The sequence below is a fragment of the Mirounga angustirostris genome, unplaced genomic scaffold (genome assembly GCF_029215605.1).
Source record: "Mirounga angustirostris isolate CCGP_5_RB_7025 unplaced genomic scaffold, mMirAng1.0.hap1 SCAF_3, whole genome shotgun sequence".
In the NCBI taxonomy this organism is placed as follows: Eukaryota; Metazoa; Chordata; class Mammalia; order Carnivora; family Phocidae; genus Mirounga; species Mirounga angustirostris.
The window spans coordinates 107,629,644-107,648,726 of NW_026991711.1; the positions used below are offsets into that span (position 1 = coordinate 107,629,644).

At 32.6% G+C, this 19,083-nt stretch overlaps 1 protein-coding gene across 1 annotated transcript in view; it reads right to left on the bottom strand.

Annotated features, from left to right (window-relative positions):
- Window positions 1-19,083, bottom strand: part of LRP1B (LDL receptor related protein 1B) — a 1,839,752-nt gene that overhangs the window by 294,006 nt on the left and 1,526,663 nt on the right. The window contains exons 44-45 of the mRNA XM_045868938.3: window positions 1,663-1,855; window positions 904-1,029 (exon numbers count right to left, since the gene is read on the bottom strand). Of these exons, the coding sequence (XP_045724894.2) occupies window positions 904-1,029; window positions 1,663-1,855 (319 nt within the window). The remainder of the gene's footprint in view (window positions 1-903; window positions 1,030-1,662; window positions 1,856-19,083) is intronic.

Below are 19,083 nucleotides of genomic sequence, written 5' to 3' on the forward strand. Positions count from 1 at the left end.
AAAACGATGTTAAAGTGCCTGTATTAAGGTACACAACAGATAGAAGATCCTCCTGGTAAATAAAGACCAAAAGAAGAATGAAGATAAAGATGAAATATACTTATACCATCTATTACTTATTTTTATAATGTACACATATCCAGCTCGGTTGATTTTCTAAAATGAAGGTATAAGATGAGGATATAGAGAAGAGAAAAAAAAGCAGAACAATTGCCACATCCTGAGAGTGAGTTCACCAGTTTCCAACAAGATGTTTGTGTCTTGTCTTTCTTATACACAAATAGTCTTAATGTTAAGGATAAATTAACATTCTTTATGTTGCTGGCTAATTTCTCATGGCAATATTGGAACACTTGAATGCTTATTTATTTTGAAAACAGTTTGAAAATTTAGCTGTTAATAAGTGTATACTGTAATGGTACTAATTAAAGATTGTAATGCCTTTTGGGAGGTATAAACATCATGCAAGGCTGCAATGTTACGTTCTTAATTAACTGTTTGGAAATGATTACAAATAAGCTGCATGAGCCATTCTCTCTCATTTACATACTGTGAGGGACTGAGTGGTTTTACTACAAGGCTACTGATCTACTGCCTATATACTGGTTTATTTCAGCTTTAATTAATTTTGCTATTGACTTAATTCTCAAAGTTGTAACCACAACTTTTCACGTGATTTGCAGGTATTTCTCTAACCAATCCAACACCTTCCAGCCCGCAATAGGGAGTACACCATTTGTCACTGTTCTGGTTATCATTATCTATCCCATGGTGTTACAACTAAGTAGAATGGTGAATCGAGTTCTTTTTAGAATAGAGAGACATGCCAACTGGCAGGGACACAGTGTCCATGTGTGCCTTTTGAGGAATGATGTCATATCTCATTTCATTGTCTTTACTTACTCACACATCTGTTGTCATCTAGTAATATTCGATCCCCCCTGCAGGAACAATTCACTCTCCCGTTAGGAGTTAAAAGGCACAGGTCATGGCAACCTCCATTTAATAATGAACATGGAGAAAGTTCACCTGCAATGAAGAGGCTTTATTGGTAACATTTTATATTGAATTTCTATTCTATGTTAGATAGAGATTAACAGTAAACTGTTAGGCTGCCCCCATCTCTCAGAGATATAAACAAGGAAGATTCAGGACTTTTGAACATGCAAACATCACAAGAGATAAGAACATTAGAAAAACATGTAACATAAGTCATTACATTACATCTTCTAGAACATTAGTCAAGGATGCCACGGCATCAAATGAACTAGTATCACTTAAAAACACACTGACACTTCAGGCTGCAATTTTTGTAGATATTCCAGTGATTAAAGAACTTTTAAGCCCAGATGTAAAGCTTATTTATCAAGAAGTATTATTTTCATGGAAACAACTTGATTGGAATATTCAAAGATTGAGAGTGAGAGAGAATAAATTTCCAGAAACAAGTGATTAAAAAGGAATTGTTCTTCTGGTGAAAATTAAAAACTACAGAAGTTACCTTGAGCATTTCAGATAATTTTAATGTACTGAATAGTCAAATCCTAAACACTATCCCCAGGAACTTTAAGAAAACAAAATCCAACTAAGTATTACTAGAAAACATAACTTTTTGAGAGATTATATAATTAAGAAATACATTTGGCTTCTAGTGTAACTTACAGCTATTGGTGTCATTGGCAACAGCTATGATTCCCATTGGTTGATGTGGAATATCAGAACGAAGAATTTTTGTATCTCCTCCTGTGTACTTGTTGGAACGCAGAATAGCTCTTCTTCCCCAGTCTGACCAGAAGATATAATTGTCATAAACAGCTAAACTGAGGAAAGTTCCTGGCCCAGATTTGACAATCACCTGAAATAAATGTAAATATATATATATTAAATGAATATATAGATATTCCTATATCCACATCTAGTTTTGCTTCAAAAAATTAAAAAAAATAAGATTAGTTGGATTTAATCAATAAAAATCATCAGATAAAAATGCATTTTACTAAATGTATTATCATAAAATTCTTTATAGCTTATTTTAAATGTTTTAATCATTCCTAGTGTTTACAATATGTTTATTCAATATTTTAAGTATATCTCTATTTACTAATCATTCATTCCATATAAGCAACTGCATTTTTTCAGTATTATAAAACAAAATCACCAGGTCAAAAACATGAGATTATGATTACTAATAAACATTTATCTTTATTAAGAATCATCAAACATCCAGTGAACACTCATCAGACTCTCAAAATATAAAAAGAACATAAAGAACTATAAGACCCAGGTTTTTCCTTCAGGAAAATTTTCACAATGAATGATTAAACCAGATATATATGTACTGGAAATAAAAGTTTAAAAATAAATACCAAACTTCCACTTAGTCCAAAATAAAGGACTAGATTACCTTCTCAATAAAACAACTAAAAAACTGAACAAAATATATAAAACAAGGCTTTTCAGTATATTGGACATCAGGTAACAAAGGACAAAGAGTTCTAATTAATTTAGGAAATAAACTGAGTGTGTCTCATAATGGCCATGGCTAAAGCCCTGAGAGAGATTCAGGTAGCGGCATAGCAGAGAAGAACCCAACAGAACCTAGACAACACCCTGAGTGGGATAGGGCTGAGAATTAAAGGAGGACAATGGGGTTAGATCTCACAGGGAAGAGAATGTAATTGAAAGAGAACTCTAGATATCTGCATAGGGCTGTCCTAGGGGATTCAGCAAAGTATTGTGCACATGCACAAGCATCTGAAGCAACAAGAATTAGAAGAGTTCCCAAAATTCACACAGGTCCATGAATTGTGCTTGTAAACACCAACGAGACTAGAAAACTTTCCAATTCTGGGAGTCTGGATAGAGTAGCTGGAAGGGTCTTGCCTCAGCAATGTTAATTAATTAACCCTAGACTAACTCTGCTCTACTCCTAACAAAACCTAAAGGAAGACCTCAAAGGATCAAACTGTTCCCAAATAGCTTAACTGTTTCCCAGGACAGAGCTCAGGTATTTTAATGGAAATAGGAAAAATTTACCACTAAGCTACTAGGCAAGAAAAGACACAAAAGAAGAAGAAATGTCTCAAATTAATGCCCTCAACAAAAATGCTAAAACTAAAGTATAAAAAGGGGGGGGGAATAAAGATAGAGAAATCAAAGAAATAGTAAAAAGAGAAAAAAGCAATAGAGAAAAATCAATGACATTAAAAAAAATGGTTGAGAACCATAAAATGGACAATACATAATGACGAAGTGGGGTTTATTCCAGAAATAAAGATTGATCTAACATTTAAAAAATCTATTAGTATAATTTACCATACTAACAGACAAAAAAAGACAGCACATAGGAAGATCTTAATAAATGCAGAGAAATTACTTATAGGATCTAACATCCATTCCTGATAAAAACCCAGAATAGAAATTAAACTAAGAACAAGAGGAATGATCACTCTCACTTCTACTCAAACTTGTTCTAGAGTTTTTAGTCATTATAATAAGGCAAGAAAACAATTTTTGTTGTTGTTACAGATTGGGGAAAAAAAGAGGATGAAATCAAACTGCATTTATTTGCAGGTGAGATAATCCTCTACATAAAAAATTCAATAGACTCTACAAAAAAATAAAAAGCTGCTTCGACTAACTAATATACCTAGTAAAGCTGTATGATACAAGATTGCTACAAAAAATTCCATATATTAACAATAAATAATTGAAAATTAAAAAAAAATTTACAGTGGTATAAACAAATATGAAATACTTAGTGACTTACATAAAAATAGCTATAAAAACCTAAAAACTACAAAACATTGTTAAGAGAAACTAATAAAACCCCAAATAAATAAAGAGAAATGCCCTATTCATGGTTTGTAAGATTCAAAACTATTAAGATACATCTCTCCTCAAACTGGTAAATTATACCTAATCCCCATAAAAACTCAGCAGACATTTTCTAGAAATTGACAAGCTAATTCCAAATTTTGTTTGGAAATACAAAATATCTAGAATACAAAAAAATGGTAAAAAATAAGTTGACCTAATAAATTGACAGTTACCAAGACAGCATAGTATTGGAAAAAGATAGAGAAATACATCAGTGAAACAGATGAGAGAGTTCACAAACAGACCCAAACATATATGGATAACTAATTTTTGACAAAATTTTTTAAAAAGGAGAGTTTTTTCAACAAATGGTACTTGAATAAATAAATAGGCATACACAAAAACTAAATTTCCATCTATATAAAAAAATCAACTGAAAGTATATCATAGACCTAAGTGCAAAATATAAACTATAAAACTTCTAAAGAAAAATATGGAAGAAAATTTTTATAATCTTGGGGTAAGCAAAGATTTCTTAGGTATGACATCAAAAGCATGATTCATGAGAAACATTAATAAAATGAACTCAGTCAAATTATAAAACTTCTACACTTCAAAGGACAGTGGTAAGACAATGAAAAGATAAGTCATAAACCCTAAAAAATATTTGCAAATCTTAGGTCTAGCAAAGGACCCATATTGAGTAAAAAAAAAACAAAACAAAAAACACTTCCAAAACTCAAAAATATAATGAATATATAACCCAATAAAAAATGGGAAACAGTCTTGAAAAAACACTTTATTGAAGAAGATATATGCATGGCAAATAAACATATAAAAAGATAACTGACATCATTAGACATCAGGGAAATAAAGTTAAAATTACTGCACTATTCTTAGAATGAAACTAAAATGGCTGAACATGTGGAGGAACTTGTGGAAACAGAAAATGGTACAACCAACTTGGAAAACAATTTGGCATTTTCTTAAAAAGTTAAACATTCAACTAGCATATGATCTACCCTTCTATTCCCTGGCATTTATTTACCCAAGGAAATTAAAGCATATATCTATATAAAGACTTGTACACAAATGTTCACAGCAGCTCTACTTTTAATAAGCACAAACTGAAAGCCACTTAATGTCCATGTACAGATTTATGCATAAACAAACTGCATATATCCATATTATCTTATGCTTGGGTATGTCCTCAGGAGCTCGACTTTAATAAAATTTATGCTAAGTCAGTTTAGCCAGAATCTCCCACTCTTGTTATCTAATCACCATCAATATCTGACTGAATTCTTCATCCCCTGTACTCTCCTGGTGAAGTCTGATCACTTTGTCCTGCCATCACCAAGAATCTTGTTAGGTCAGTGTACCCAGAATCCTCCCGTACTTCTGATGTTTCCTCTTAGAAATTGTTCATCCATTAGCAACCCACTCTGCTCCTTGCCTATAAATTTCTACTTTTCCTTGTGTTCAGTGTTGAGTGCATCTTTTCCCCCTACTACAAAATTCCACTGCAATACTCCCTTATATATCTTGTGATAGTCCTGAAAAAGCCTACATTGATGTTTTAACAAGTGTCATGGATATACTTTTTCCTTAACACATACAATATAATACTAGTGAGGGGGAAAAAAAAGATGAACTATTGATGCATGTAACAATATGGATGGATTTCAGAAGAATTATGCCAAGTGAAAGAAGCCAGGCAAAAAGAAATACATAGTATATGATACCACTCATATAAATTTAAAAATGCAAACTAATCTATGGTGACAAAACAAACAAACAAACAATGTTTCCCATGGACAGAGTGGGCAGGGCAGGATGGGAAGAGAGGGATTAAAAGGAAAATTAATGGATTTATCATCTAGTCATTTTATTTCGCTTTTGCTTCTAATCCTAAACCACAGGTGGCCTACCCAAATAGTTCTCAACTCTTTAGGAAATCAGTGGATGAATAGAGCAATAGTTAAATATGAGCATATACTTGTTAGTTGAATGAAGATCTCAGATATCCAGAAGAGAGAATGTGACATGAAAAATACAGAAAGAAAATAACCTTACCACGGATATACTTATTCATCGTTTTGAATTAAGAATATATATTTTCTCTCTCTCTCTCTCTCCCCTCCCCCTTCCCTGCCCCAGCCCCCTGCAAGAAGGCAGGCACTGCAAGCCAGGAAGAGGGTTGTCACCTGAACCTGATCATACTGGCAACCTGATCTTGATTTCTCAGCCTCTAGAACTGTAAGAAATAAATGTCTTGTTGCTTAAGCCACCCAGTCTATGGTATTTTGTTATAGCAGCATGGGCTGATTAAGCCAACAGTTTCAGTCCTTCCTCTTAGAAGAGCCAAGTTTTAAGATTTATATCTACTTTAAGTTTCAATAAGTATTTTTTTTAAAATTATAATGATGAAGGAAAGATTGTTTGCTATCAGAGTGTAAAAATGATAGCTGTTCCAATGTGCTATCTGGGAAGATTTTCCTGAGAATGGGGATGATGAATAGTCAATAGGAGAGGAAAAGAGAAAGACAGAAGGAAGGGCATGGAGCAGAGAGAAGACGTGGTATAAAAGCCAAGAAGAAGGGGGAACATAAAATGTGGGGAAAATGAACAAAGAGTAAGGGAGCATGAAGGTAGCTCAGACATCTAAGAAGATCTCCTGAAAAGCCTGGTGAGAAAGGCCAAAAGGGCTAATGTATAGGGCTTTCCTTCTTATAGACCAAGGCCATGGATCTGAGTTTTGTTCTGAGAGTTATAGTAAATCACTCATGTTTTTTAAGCACATTAATATCATTATCGGTTTGTAGTTTTAAAGATTATTCTGCCTCTGGTGTAGAGACTAGATTAGATAAAAACAAAAGAGCTGCAGAGAGACCAATTAAGATCAGCTGCATTTGTCCAGAAAAAGGATTAACACTTGGTATTTTATGAAGGGTGAAGAAGAATACAAATAGCAGAGCAGTATTTGTAAACGAAGGACTTCCTAATTCACTTTTTATCAAAACTCATGAGGCTTTTCACTCATTCATTCATTAGTCCTTTTACCATTATTTTTCTGTAAACAGCAAAAGCTAACACTTCATGAATGCTTACAATGTACGAGATGTGTATGCATTACATGTATAAAACCTAATTTTAATCTTCACATTAACAGATAGGTAGAGACCGTTTCATCTCACATTCATTGAAGAGGATTGAAGCTTAACAAGGTTATATAATCAACCCAAGATCACAGATTTACTAAGGGATTTGAGGCTATTTCAGACCCAAAGCAACTGAGATCTGATTTCAATTTTATATATAAAATTTGCAGGGAGCCTGCGTGGCTCAGTCAGTTAAACGTCTGCCTTCGACTCAGGTCATGATCCCAGGGTCCTGGGATAGAACTCTGAATGGGGCTCCCTGCTCAGCAGAGAGCCTGCTTCTCCCTCTCCCTTTGTCCCTCCCCTGCTTGTGCACTCTCTCTCTCTCTCTCTGTGTGTGAGACAAATAAATAAAATCTTAAAAAAAAAATAAATAAATGAAAAATAAAATTTGCCCTAGGGGCTTCTGGGTGGCTCAGTGGTTAAGCATCTGCCTTCAGCTTTGGTCATGATTCCAGTGTCCTGGGATTGAGTCCCACACCCACCTCCCTTCTCAGCGGGGAGTCTGCTTCTCCCTCTCCATCTGCCCCTCCCCCAGCTTGTGCTGTCTCTCACTCGCTCTCTCTCTCAATAAATAAAATCTTTTAAAAAAATTTGCCTTAGTTAAAGAAAGTAGAGAAAGTCTTTGATATTAGCATATATGTATGTACTGTCTTTATTATTTTATCTATGCTCCTTCAAGTTAGGAACTATAGTAATACCTTTGATTCTCTTTTCCATCCAGTATCATATTTTGCATGAACAAAATACACACTTTGATGAATCACTAAGAATGAAAACAAAATTTTAATAGATATAAATAAAATTTTTTAATGGATAACAAATAGCTAGGCTTATGACAATGAAAGTTTTTCTATGTTGTTACCAAAAGCCTATTTGGAATATAGCAACCTTTATGAATTTTAACACTGATTGAGTTTAGTAGTTTACTTCTCTACTTCTGCTGACACAGAGAAAGAGGAAAAAAAGCAACATTAAACTCAGTCTATAATTATACATGTGACTTTAATAGGGTACAGTAGGTTCTACTAAGAATTGAGCTGACTTCAGACATCTCATTTCACTGGTTAGAGTTCCATGTGGAACAGAGACGTGAAATCCACTAAATTATACCTTTTCATCTCCATGTTAAAACATTTTTATCATAAGTTCACAAATACTGCACCTTGTAAGCTTAATCAGCATCTTTATTTACAGTGCAGAAGCTTTGTCATCATAAATTGCACTTTACCATGTTATATGGTAATGTACCATTATGGCATAATTTTGAGGCATTTTCACCTTGAACCTATAAATAGGCTCATGTTTCAAAATAAGAATTCATATTCATTCAGAAAATGCATTTCTTGACACAGCACTTAATCTCACATGTGTCCTCTAGATAGACAATTAAATTGGTAATGCCACAAATACTTGAAATTACGTGTCACGAATTTAATCACTAATCACATGATTACCCATCTTGAAACTTCCCTGGTGCCTTATTGAAAGCATTAGAACCAATGAGGGGAAAATACTAAAAATATTCAGTTTTATAAACCAGACAACATAATTCCAACACCCAGATGCTAAATGTTGAACCAAACAATTTAAAAGCCAAGCAAACAGGAAGCTTCCCGAAAACCCCAGTTGATTGCCTCACTGCCAGGATCATAAATGATCATTATGAGAAATGACAACTTGGCCCCTTGCCACAGTCAGGTGTGACAAGTGTTACAGGTTACAAAGAAACAACTGACGTTGTTCTAACTTTGGAGAGAATGGTGATGTGGTTAATCAGCAACTCAAAACTGAGAAATATCTAATTTAAGGATAGCTGGCTATATTTAACTTGCGTGAGTGAGTTGAAGACTATGAAGTATCAAAACGTCATTAGTGTCCAAACAAATTTGAAAAGAACAACATTCACAGCAATCATCTAAAAGACTGCCTATTGTGTTACCGGCCTTGGTTAAAGAGGCAAACCTGTCATAGAGGTAGATTAGAGAAGGAATTACTTTGATTTTATACTCCTTCTTTCTGATCTCTCTATTGACCATACTCAACCAGACACCAGAGGACAGTAAGTCAGGTGACTACAAGAAAGCCTGCTGGGGCCAGAGAACAGGTGGAAGAAGGTGGGGAAAAGATCCAGAGGATATGCTTGAGAGAAGTAGTAGAAGGGAACCCTATTTTAGATTCATTATTTTGACCCAGATAAGCTATTTGCCTTCTTGGAACTCAGTCCCCTAATCTATAAAATGGGATAGTAAAAAGCAACGACTTAGCTTTGCTCTTATTTCAAGGAAAGAGATAGGATAAGATATTCTCTAAGGTCACACAGAGGACTAAAAAGAAGAATAAACTGTTATATCCCCCAAGTGTTATAGCCACTCCTAACTGGAATTTGAGCAAGTTTCTAATGTTTTGATTATTGTGCTTTCATATATGATTGGGGTATTAAAGTTATAGTTTGTCCAAATTTCTAATTTAGATACATTAGTTTGAGAATCAAAAGCGGATAGTATTAATAAAGAGCAAACTTTAAAAAAAAAAAACTGAATATTTTTCAGTAAGTTCTTTCTGCTTTGAATTCCTTCCAAAAATGTCCACTGTGAGACCCATTCAGGAGTGACTTGAGAATCCTTTCCCCGCTGCCCAAAGCAAAATGGCTCCTTCCTCTGTATACCCAGACAGTGTCTACACACATTTATTATAACACTCAGTAGAGAAAATCATAAGAGCTTATATTTTATCCATCTCCCTGGCAAGACTGAAATATTTGAAACCAGCAATTTTATCTTTCATTTTTGTAACTCAAGTGCTTCGAATAGAACATATTTAATGTTCGATGATTATCAAATCAGTTAATAAAAGAGTGATTAAAAAACATTTCTTCTTGTGTTTGAGTTTCCTTGTTTTGCTTCTTACTTTTTTAAAGGTATATTTATCTGAACTTTGAACTCAGCTTTGTACTTTACTTGGTTGTGTACCCAAAGATATAATCTTTTCTTTGTAAAATGGCATTAGCAAATTTGTGTTTTACTGAAACACTGTAGGCATAATCTTCCTAGGATCACATTCATGCCTTTGATAAATATTTCAGTGCTGTTACTCTCTAGATCATTGTCTAAATACAACCCTCCTGGCATTTTAATATTTTACTAGGAAAAATGAAGAGCTAGTCAAAGAAGTATATTTTAAATCAAAACCTCGTATGTCAAAGCTATACTGAAATGCCAGTCTTAATTTTTCAAATTGGGATTTACTGAATATCTGACAAAAATCAAATACTATTTTAGATGCTACATTGTAAGAGGTTAAAAAAAAAGTATTCTGCACAAAAGGATGATTATTTGTACGCATGAAGATGTGTTTTCCGGTGTGTGTATGTATGAATAAAACTATACAGGAGAAGGGTAGAAAGAAATTCATTTAACACTACATCTGTAAAGAAAGTATAGCCTAGGATTATCAGCCTGGGCTCTGAAGTCAGAATGTTTGGGACTGTTTTTGAACTTTTTCTTATTGTGCAACCTGGGACTTGTTATTTCACTTCTCCTGGCCTCTCTTTCTTCTTCTTTAACAAAAAAGCAGAATTCATACGTATCGTAAAATTTTAGAAACTGTTAAATAATATTCATACAACACTCAGCATGTTTACATAATAAGCTCTTCATAAATGTTTGCTATAATTATTTTTGCATGATGTGGTAGCAATGAGATAAGCTTGTAAAGGTAGTTTTTTAAAATACTCTGAGTCTTATTCCTATTTTCAAAAGTGTTACAAATGATAAAGAATCAACTTAAAAAATAAACTTTTACAAGAGATTTCCATTTGTAAACAATGGTTTTTCAACTTCTGAGACCATCACATCATCAAACCTATGCTTACAGGTAAAATTAATGTCCACTTTGGTAAGATCCTTGAGTTCCATTTCTCTTTTGGTTGCGCGTCAACTGGAAATTTCTGAGTCACAAAGGTTATTAAGCCAATTTATTAACTTTGAGGGAAAATTAAAAAGTAGTGATTTTAATTAAGCAAGTCATATTACATTGAAGCTGACTGTCCTGAAACTCCCATCACCTTGAGTGTTAGAACTCTAACTGATTTCCAATTTTGGAAATCAAAGATTTTTGTTTGTTGTATGTGTGAAGAGAGGGGTTATATCTCCTGTTCTAAACATTCTAAACATTTGCTGTTCTAAACATTCTAAACATTTGCTAGCCAAAGCAAAACAAAATAAAACAAAAAAATAACCCTCATTTGAGTTGGGGAAAGGGAAGTGGGTGGGGCGATGGGGTAACCGGGTGATGGGCAGTAAGGAGGGCATGTGACGTGATGAGCACTGGGTGTTAACTGAACTGATGAATCACTGAACATTATATCAAAAACCAATGATGTACTATACCTTGGCTAATTGATTTTAAATTTAAAAAGTAGATTAAAAAAAACCACTCATTTGATTTGTTAAATGTCACTTTAAGAAAGTGATGACAGATTTGTCATTGAAGGTTACATCCAAAATGTGTACTTAAGTATTTTTATTTATTTATATTATATTATCACTATTTATAATATGTAAAATTATAATATATGATATTATTATTTTACCGATACACTATATTTATTAAATCTTATACCTGTGGTCACAGGTTATTCCAAGGTCACTTCAATAAAGGTGAAAATATTTATAAAATTATATGTAATGGCAGCAAGGTGAGTTAATAAAACTCTATTTGAATTTTCATAAATATGTGGTAATATCTTAAAATACTTCTTTATTAATCAAATTAAAGACATAACTGTTAAAAAAAATAAAAATAAAAAAAGACATAACTGTTGAAAAAAATAAACTCAATGAAAACTACTGGAGGATCAGGCTGCATTGACTATATATACTTTCATATACACATCTTCCTTACTATACATACAGTTTTTTCAATCAACTTCGCTGAAGCATAATTTACATACAAAATGCGTTGAACTTATTTTTAACAATTGCAATAATCATGCACACACTCCTTTCCATCTCCAATTCCCAACCTTACACCCTTTTCCTCAGAAGTGAACACTGTCATCAGTTTCTTGAACGATAATACAGTCTTGTAAAATGCTGCTTATTTTCAGAATGGCAAAAAGTCTTACACAGTTGTTAGCGTGATTGCCTATGATCATTAAAATTAAGAAACATACTCTAGAAATGTGTCTCAATTTAAAATTCATCTTATTCAATAGAAGTCTATTAGATGAAGCAGAAACTCAAAACAAAAAAATTAACAGTAATGCAAAAAAAAAGTAAGTAAAAAGTTACAACCTTTTTACATCCAGATGTGAGTGCATCTATACATCTAATCTTTTTTAAGATTCTTCAAAGTCCTTGAAATGGTTTATGATATCTTATATGACCTGACCCCTGCTACCTGTCTGGAATTATCACCTACTATTCTCCATATTCATTCTCTATTCTGGCCACAGTGCTCTCCTGATTGTGTCTCAAATATATGAAATACATATAGGTTCTTCGCACTGGTTGTTCTCTATGCCTGAGAGACCCTTCCCCAAAATACCCACTTGGCCAGCTAGCTCACCCCCTTCAAGAATTAACTCAAAAGCACTTTTTCAATGAGGGAAACTTACCTTGATTTCCCTACTACAACCTGCCTCCCTCTATTATGTCACACTCAATTCTTTCTTCCAACTCTACTATATATGTTATAAAACTAATGAACTTCAAAAACATTGTGCTAAGTGAAAAAAGCTAGTCAAAAAGGACCATATATATTGTATGATTCTATTTATATGAAATGTCCAGAATAGACAAATCCACAGAGACAGTATACGGATTTATGGTTGACAAAGGATGGGAGGAGGGAAGATCAAGGATTGATGGCTGAGGGTGCAAGGTTTCTCTGTAGTGTGATGAAATGTTCTAAAATCGATTGTGATAATAGTTGCACAACTCTGTGAATACACTAAAAGCATTTTATTGTATGTTTAATTTAAATGGGTGATCTGTATGATATGAAATGGTATTATGGTCAATCTGTTTAAAAAAGAAAAAGAGGGAGGAAGAAGTAGAAGTGGTGGAGACATGATTTGATTCTAGGCTCCAGGAACAATGCCCTTAACTATGACAGCATAGAGGTAACAACAGCAAAAAAAAAAAAAGAGCAAAATACAATATCTGCTCTTGAAAAATAAATATAGGGGCGCCTGGGTGGCTCAGTTGGTTAAGCGACTGCCTTCGGCTCAGGTCATGGTCCTGAAGTCCCGGGATCGAGTCCCGCATCGGGCTCCCTGCTTGGCAGGGAGTCTGCTTCTCCCTCTGACCCTCCTCCCTCTCATGCTCTCTGTCTCTCATTCTCTCTCTCTCAAATAAATAAATAAAATCTTTAAAAAAAAAAAAAGAAAAATAAATATATAGGCTACAACATCAAAATAATACATTTTATTTTTTATAAAAATACGCAAAAACACATGTAGTAGCCATGCATACATATATATATACATACACACACATACATACACATGCAATACATATATACACATACATATACATATATACACACACAATGTCCAGGTAATACAAGGACAATTGAAGATGTTAAACAATGCCATAGTATGCAATATGCAAATCTAGACTTTGAAACTCTACATGCCATGTTACCTGGTTTTTACAACAGAAAATTGCAAATAACAAATTCCAAATAACAAAGTTAGAGTGGACCCTATATTATAGAGATTTAAGAGACATATCAGTGATTGACAATATATGGAATTTATCTGGATCCCAATTCAGACTGAGATGCAGATGAAAGGCTCATTTTTGTAGAATATCCTAAGGAAGCCACAAAAAATTTACCAGAACTAATAAATGAGTTGAGTAAGTTCAGAGAATAGAAAAAAAAAAACAATTTTATTTGTGTATACTAGCAAAAAAAGTTGCAAATTAAAATTAAATTAAATGAAAATTGTAATAACAACACAAAATATTACATACTCTGGGGCAGGAAAAGTATGTGTGGAATATATTGAGAGGGCAGAAAATAACGACTTGTTTAAAAAATGATGGGGCATGTCAAGAGAAGGCAGGATTCCACCTGCAAAGCTTCTCAATGACCATATATGGGACAATTTGAGTAACAAAAAATAATGGTAATAGATTATAATGCATAGAATAAAATAAATTTCTATGATTCCATACTGACATAAATAATTGAAAAAATAAAATATAAATAAATAAATGGAAGGATGGCAAGAGGAAGTTCTTCCTTACAGGAGATTTTCAATTAATAAATGTAGAAGGAACTGACTAAAATTGAAAACTATCACTTGACACCTACTACAGTAATTGTTTCAGTCAGGAATCATGGACACGTGCTAAAATCCAAAGACTCTTTTCCCAAGAATATTTATTAACTTCATAGGGACAAAAAGTAAATTTACAGTGGAATCAGATGTCACTTTAACCAAGTGATTAAAATTAATATCACCTCTAATGAAACATACCCTTGTCATGTGCCTTTTGATGTGATACTCTAAGAAGGACACAATATCACTATAGTAGTTTCTCTCCCAAAATTTTTAACCAGAATTAAATCATGAGGAAATATCAAATAAACCCAAATTGAGGGATATTCTAAAACAACAAGCCAATACTCTTCAGAAGTATCAAGACAAAGTTAGAAAAAGATTGGGCAATGTCTTAGATTATAGGCAAATAAGGAAACAGGATAATTAATTGCAATGTGCAATCCAGGACCAGAACTCGGTCCAGAAAAATAGACTTTATTGGTACAATTGAAATTTGAGAAAGATCTATCGATCAATTAATAGTTTAATATCAATTATAATTGTATTATAGTTGTAACTATATTATTAGGGAAGGGCATACTCTTCATACTATTTTTTTACTTATTATGTCTCAAATTATCTCAAAATTAAAGAGCTAAAATAAAACTACAAAATAATAAGTATAAAATATTTAAAAAACATTTAATAAAATGTACACAAGACCTGCAAACTGAAAACTGACAAATATTAATGAGAAAATTAAAGAAGACACATAAGACAACATATACCATATTTATCAGGTTCATTCTCAATACTGTCGTGTATAATGCTCAAAAAGCAAACACTAAAATATGAATACTCATGTATTCAGTAAAATAATTTGTATTCCATGCTAGGAGAAAAAATATCAGTGAAAACTACTTGATATTCACTACTAAGAAATCTTGCTGACCTCCAAAATATTTAACCTCTACTGCATAAAAATTGAGATCTTTTTATTCCACTCATCACTAGCTCTTCCTCACTTAAACATTATAATTTTTGAAGATGGAAACATAAATATATGCAGAATATCAAGTATTTCTTGCCATGTATATTCTTTAATTAAAAATAAGAAGAAAAGCAAGTCAAACAGACTCTGAGACCCCCCCCCTTTTAATTGTCTAAAATCAGAAGAAGTATTTCAAATAAAAGCTGGGCTGCAGTGTAAGAGAGATCAAAATTTGAGCTTTTCAGCCTAACTTAAAACCAGTCATAGGAAATGTTTCAGAAACATTGCTATCTTGAAAGACCTAGTTATATATTTTTAAAAGTGTATCTTTCAATAAACATTAGTGTACTTTATCTGCAGTATAAGACAACATTAGCCTAGATTTTTTGTGTTTCGTTTTCCAGAGGAAAAAACTAAGGCACCAAGAGTAAAACCTTTTTTTCACTCCAGCTTCTAAGTGAGATAACAGTAAACAGAAAAATATGGTAAATGTATCCCATTTCCTTCTAATTCTTTATTATGTATATGTTATATATGTGTATATATAAATACATATTTAATCATGATTTTATATGAAAGTTTACAGTATACATTTAATATGTCACATAAGGAAGTTGTTTTATATATCACTTTTTTCTGAATTAGGTTTTTTAGGACTATACTATGACCACACCATAATTTAAACCACATAATTATAAAATACTAGAAAATGAAAATTTAAGAATCTTTCATTTTGTATCCTTATGGCAAGATGCAGTATGTATATACAATGGAATATTGTATGGACTTAAGGACTATACTATGACCACAGCATAATTTAAACCACATAATTATAAAATACTAGAAAATGAAAATTTAAGAATCTTTCATTTTGTATCCTTATGGCAAGATGCAGTATGTATATACAATGGAATATTACTCCACCATAAAGAAAGAATGAAATCTTGCCATATCCAGCAAAGTGGATGGACCTAGAGGGTATAATACTAAGTGAAATAAGTCAGTCAGGAAGACAAATATCATACGATTTCCCTTATATGTGGAATTTAAGAAACAAAACAGATGAACAACAAAAAAAAAGAGACAAACCAAAAAATAGAGTCTTAACCAGGGAGAACAAACAAATGATTACCAGAGGGGAAAGGTTGGTGGGGGGAGGGTGAAATAGGTGAAGGGAATTAAATCATCATCATCATCATCATCATCATCATCATCTCAAAAAAAAGATGAAATAGTGACCATTTACCAGATGCTTCACTATATGGAAAATATTTACTTATTTACATTTTCTTGTTGTTTTAATTATAACTCTGCATATTTACTTTTAAATTTAAATAAATTAAATTTGCACATGAAATTCTACACACTTAGAAAATAGTAAATAAGAAACTAAAAAAAAAAAAAATCAGTCTTAGTATCTTCACTAAGGCAATTATTTCTCATTGTTTATGGCCCAACAAGTTATGGAGTATTTTGCAAGAGGTCAGATTATTTAAGATTTTTCAATCCCTTTAAACACTTGCAAAACAAGAGTAACAAGAAGCACTAATCACCCAAAATTTGTAAATTGAAGGAAATTATCCTTGAGTCAGATTTATTTAAATATCTAAATAAAAATTATAGAAATCTACTGAGTTCTTGTTCCTTTCCAGATTGGATAATTTAGATTTGATGAAGGTAAATCCCTGGAATAGAGGGTAGAAAATAAGAGGTCAATCTCCCAATCCTGGTAAAGTCGTCTTTAAAAAATAAAGACAACATAAGCTACGTGAAACCACTAAATCAACTACTTCCAACTCAGTGTCTGGTTGGAAGTCCTTCTTAATTACCAGTTTTTGCAATTGAAATGATTACCCAATTGACTAGTTTTCACTCCTGTGATTTTTCAAGCAGGCATTCCAACCCAGAGGCTTTTAGGCTAACAAATTCTTCCACTTGGAAGTATTTTGCCCAAGGACAGATTAGAGTAAAAATAATTAATTAAGCTGCACATTTTAAATAGCTTTACTACTAATTCCTCTTATGGCCTATAAATGAGATCTTTTATAATAGAAAAGAAGAAAAATGTGGGAATAAAGGGAATGATTTCCATTTTTGTAGTTAATTTAAAATTCAATGCTTTACTCTCTCTACATGTTAATATGCATTTATCTACATTTCAAACTCTGACACTTTGCATCTACTTTCCTATAATTGATTTAATTAAGGATTTAAAAAATCTATAACATTCAAATACTCTATAAAATGCCATGCTCTGCTGTAATTTACCATTGCCACAAGTCATTTTTTTTCTATATTTTAGTGTCATTTTCCATGCATCTTTAGCTATTTAAATAAAATTCATATTAAAGATAAATGTTTGGAGAAACACTGTTTGAAGAGGCTACACTATTATATATCCTCAAAGTGCTTTTCATGTTGGTTAGTTATAAACTTTATTTAGCAATTTCCATGAGCTAGGAGCAGCATTTTGACCACTCTACTCAATATGGCATAAATAGCATGAACACCTGCACAAAGTTATATATTTTCCATTTGCTCAGAAAAAAAAAAAGAAAACCCATAACTTAGCAATGAAATGGTGTCAATGAATTATGAATAACTTCTGTGTAAATGAAGGCAATATAATAATCAGCTCCCTTGTACCAGGCAGGTATTATGTTTTTTCACGAGGATTCATTTTAGTTAATTTAAGTTGAATCATTAAGCATTACAATTTGGCACCTGCCAGAAAGATGACAAAAAATAAGCAGCTACAATTGTTCAAGGCCATGCTCTGAACTATTCAGTATATAAATCACCTCCTAGCATTCATATTAGATAATAAAACTTTCTCCTTTGAACTGGGTTCGGATAACTAACTATTGGCTTTAATATCACCCAAATGTTAACACCAATTGCTACGTCATTGAAAAAAGTCATTAAATAAGCAATATTTCTTAATGAATACATTTTGAGACATTAAATAGAATATATAATAAAAAAGGAAATATTCAGCATCCATACAAAATGATGAAGTAGTAGTCTGCACATAAATAAAATTGAACTTTCTCTAAATACATCTGGCAAATTATAGTATTGTCACACTCTCTATCTTAACCTTCAGCTTTTCATGTTAGCACTGATGCTAAGCACTATGGATGGCCTTGGGATACTTTCATAATAACATAGAACATTGATGATCCTGTAATGAAGTTTAAAAAAAAAGTCCTAAACGAAGTGTATAGTTTCTGAAGAATAGTGGAGGAGTAGAGAACTATCTGAACTATGAGCAAATTATGAATCTGTGACATGACCAAACTTGTCAGGATTATCTCTAAGAACGCTTCTAGTGCTAACATTATATTATTCAAACTAAATGCAAATGCCTTATAGGCAGATACAGAGCTTTATGATGTCCTCCTAATCTCTCAGACATGAGCAGTTCATATAGACATGATCAATTCAAAAATTAATGTGTGTGTATGTTATGTTGCATTTCTGACTCATGTAAGGTATGTTTTCCAATAGAGTAACTGCAATGATGTTAACCATGCCATAACTTTTCATGTTCAAGTACACCTTACTTTCAGTTCCAAATATTTTATAATTGGTTACTTTCAATATTCTGTGTGAATTTCAAAAAGAAAGGAAATAGTAAAGGAAAAAGATTTTAGCCCAGGGAAAAGACTAAAAAAAAAAAAAATCAGAGAGTAGGTTTGGCATATCAGGAAGGAGACATTAGGGAAAGAATCACAAGAATGAACAAGGCTTGATCTTGGTACTCTTGATCTTTTGAAATCAAGTCTTTCTGCTAAACCAACAGTATGTATAAACTTCTGATATATCTTCCTACT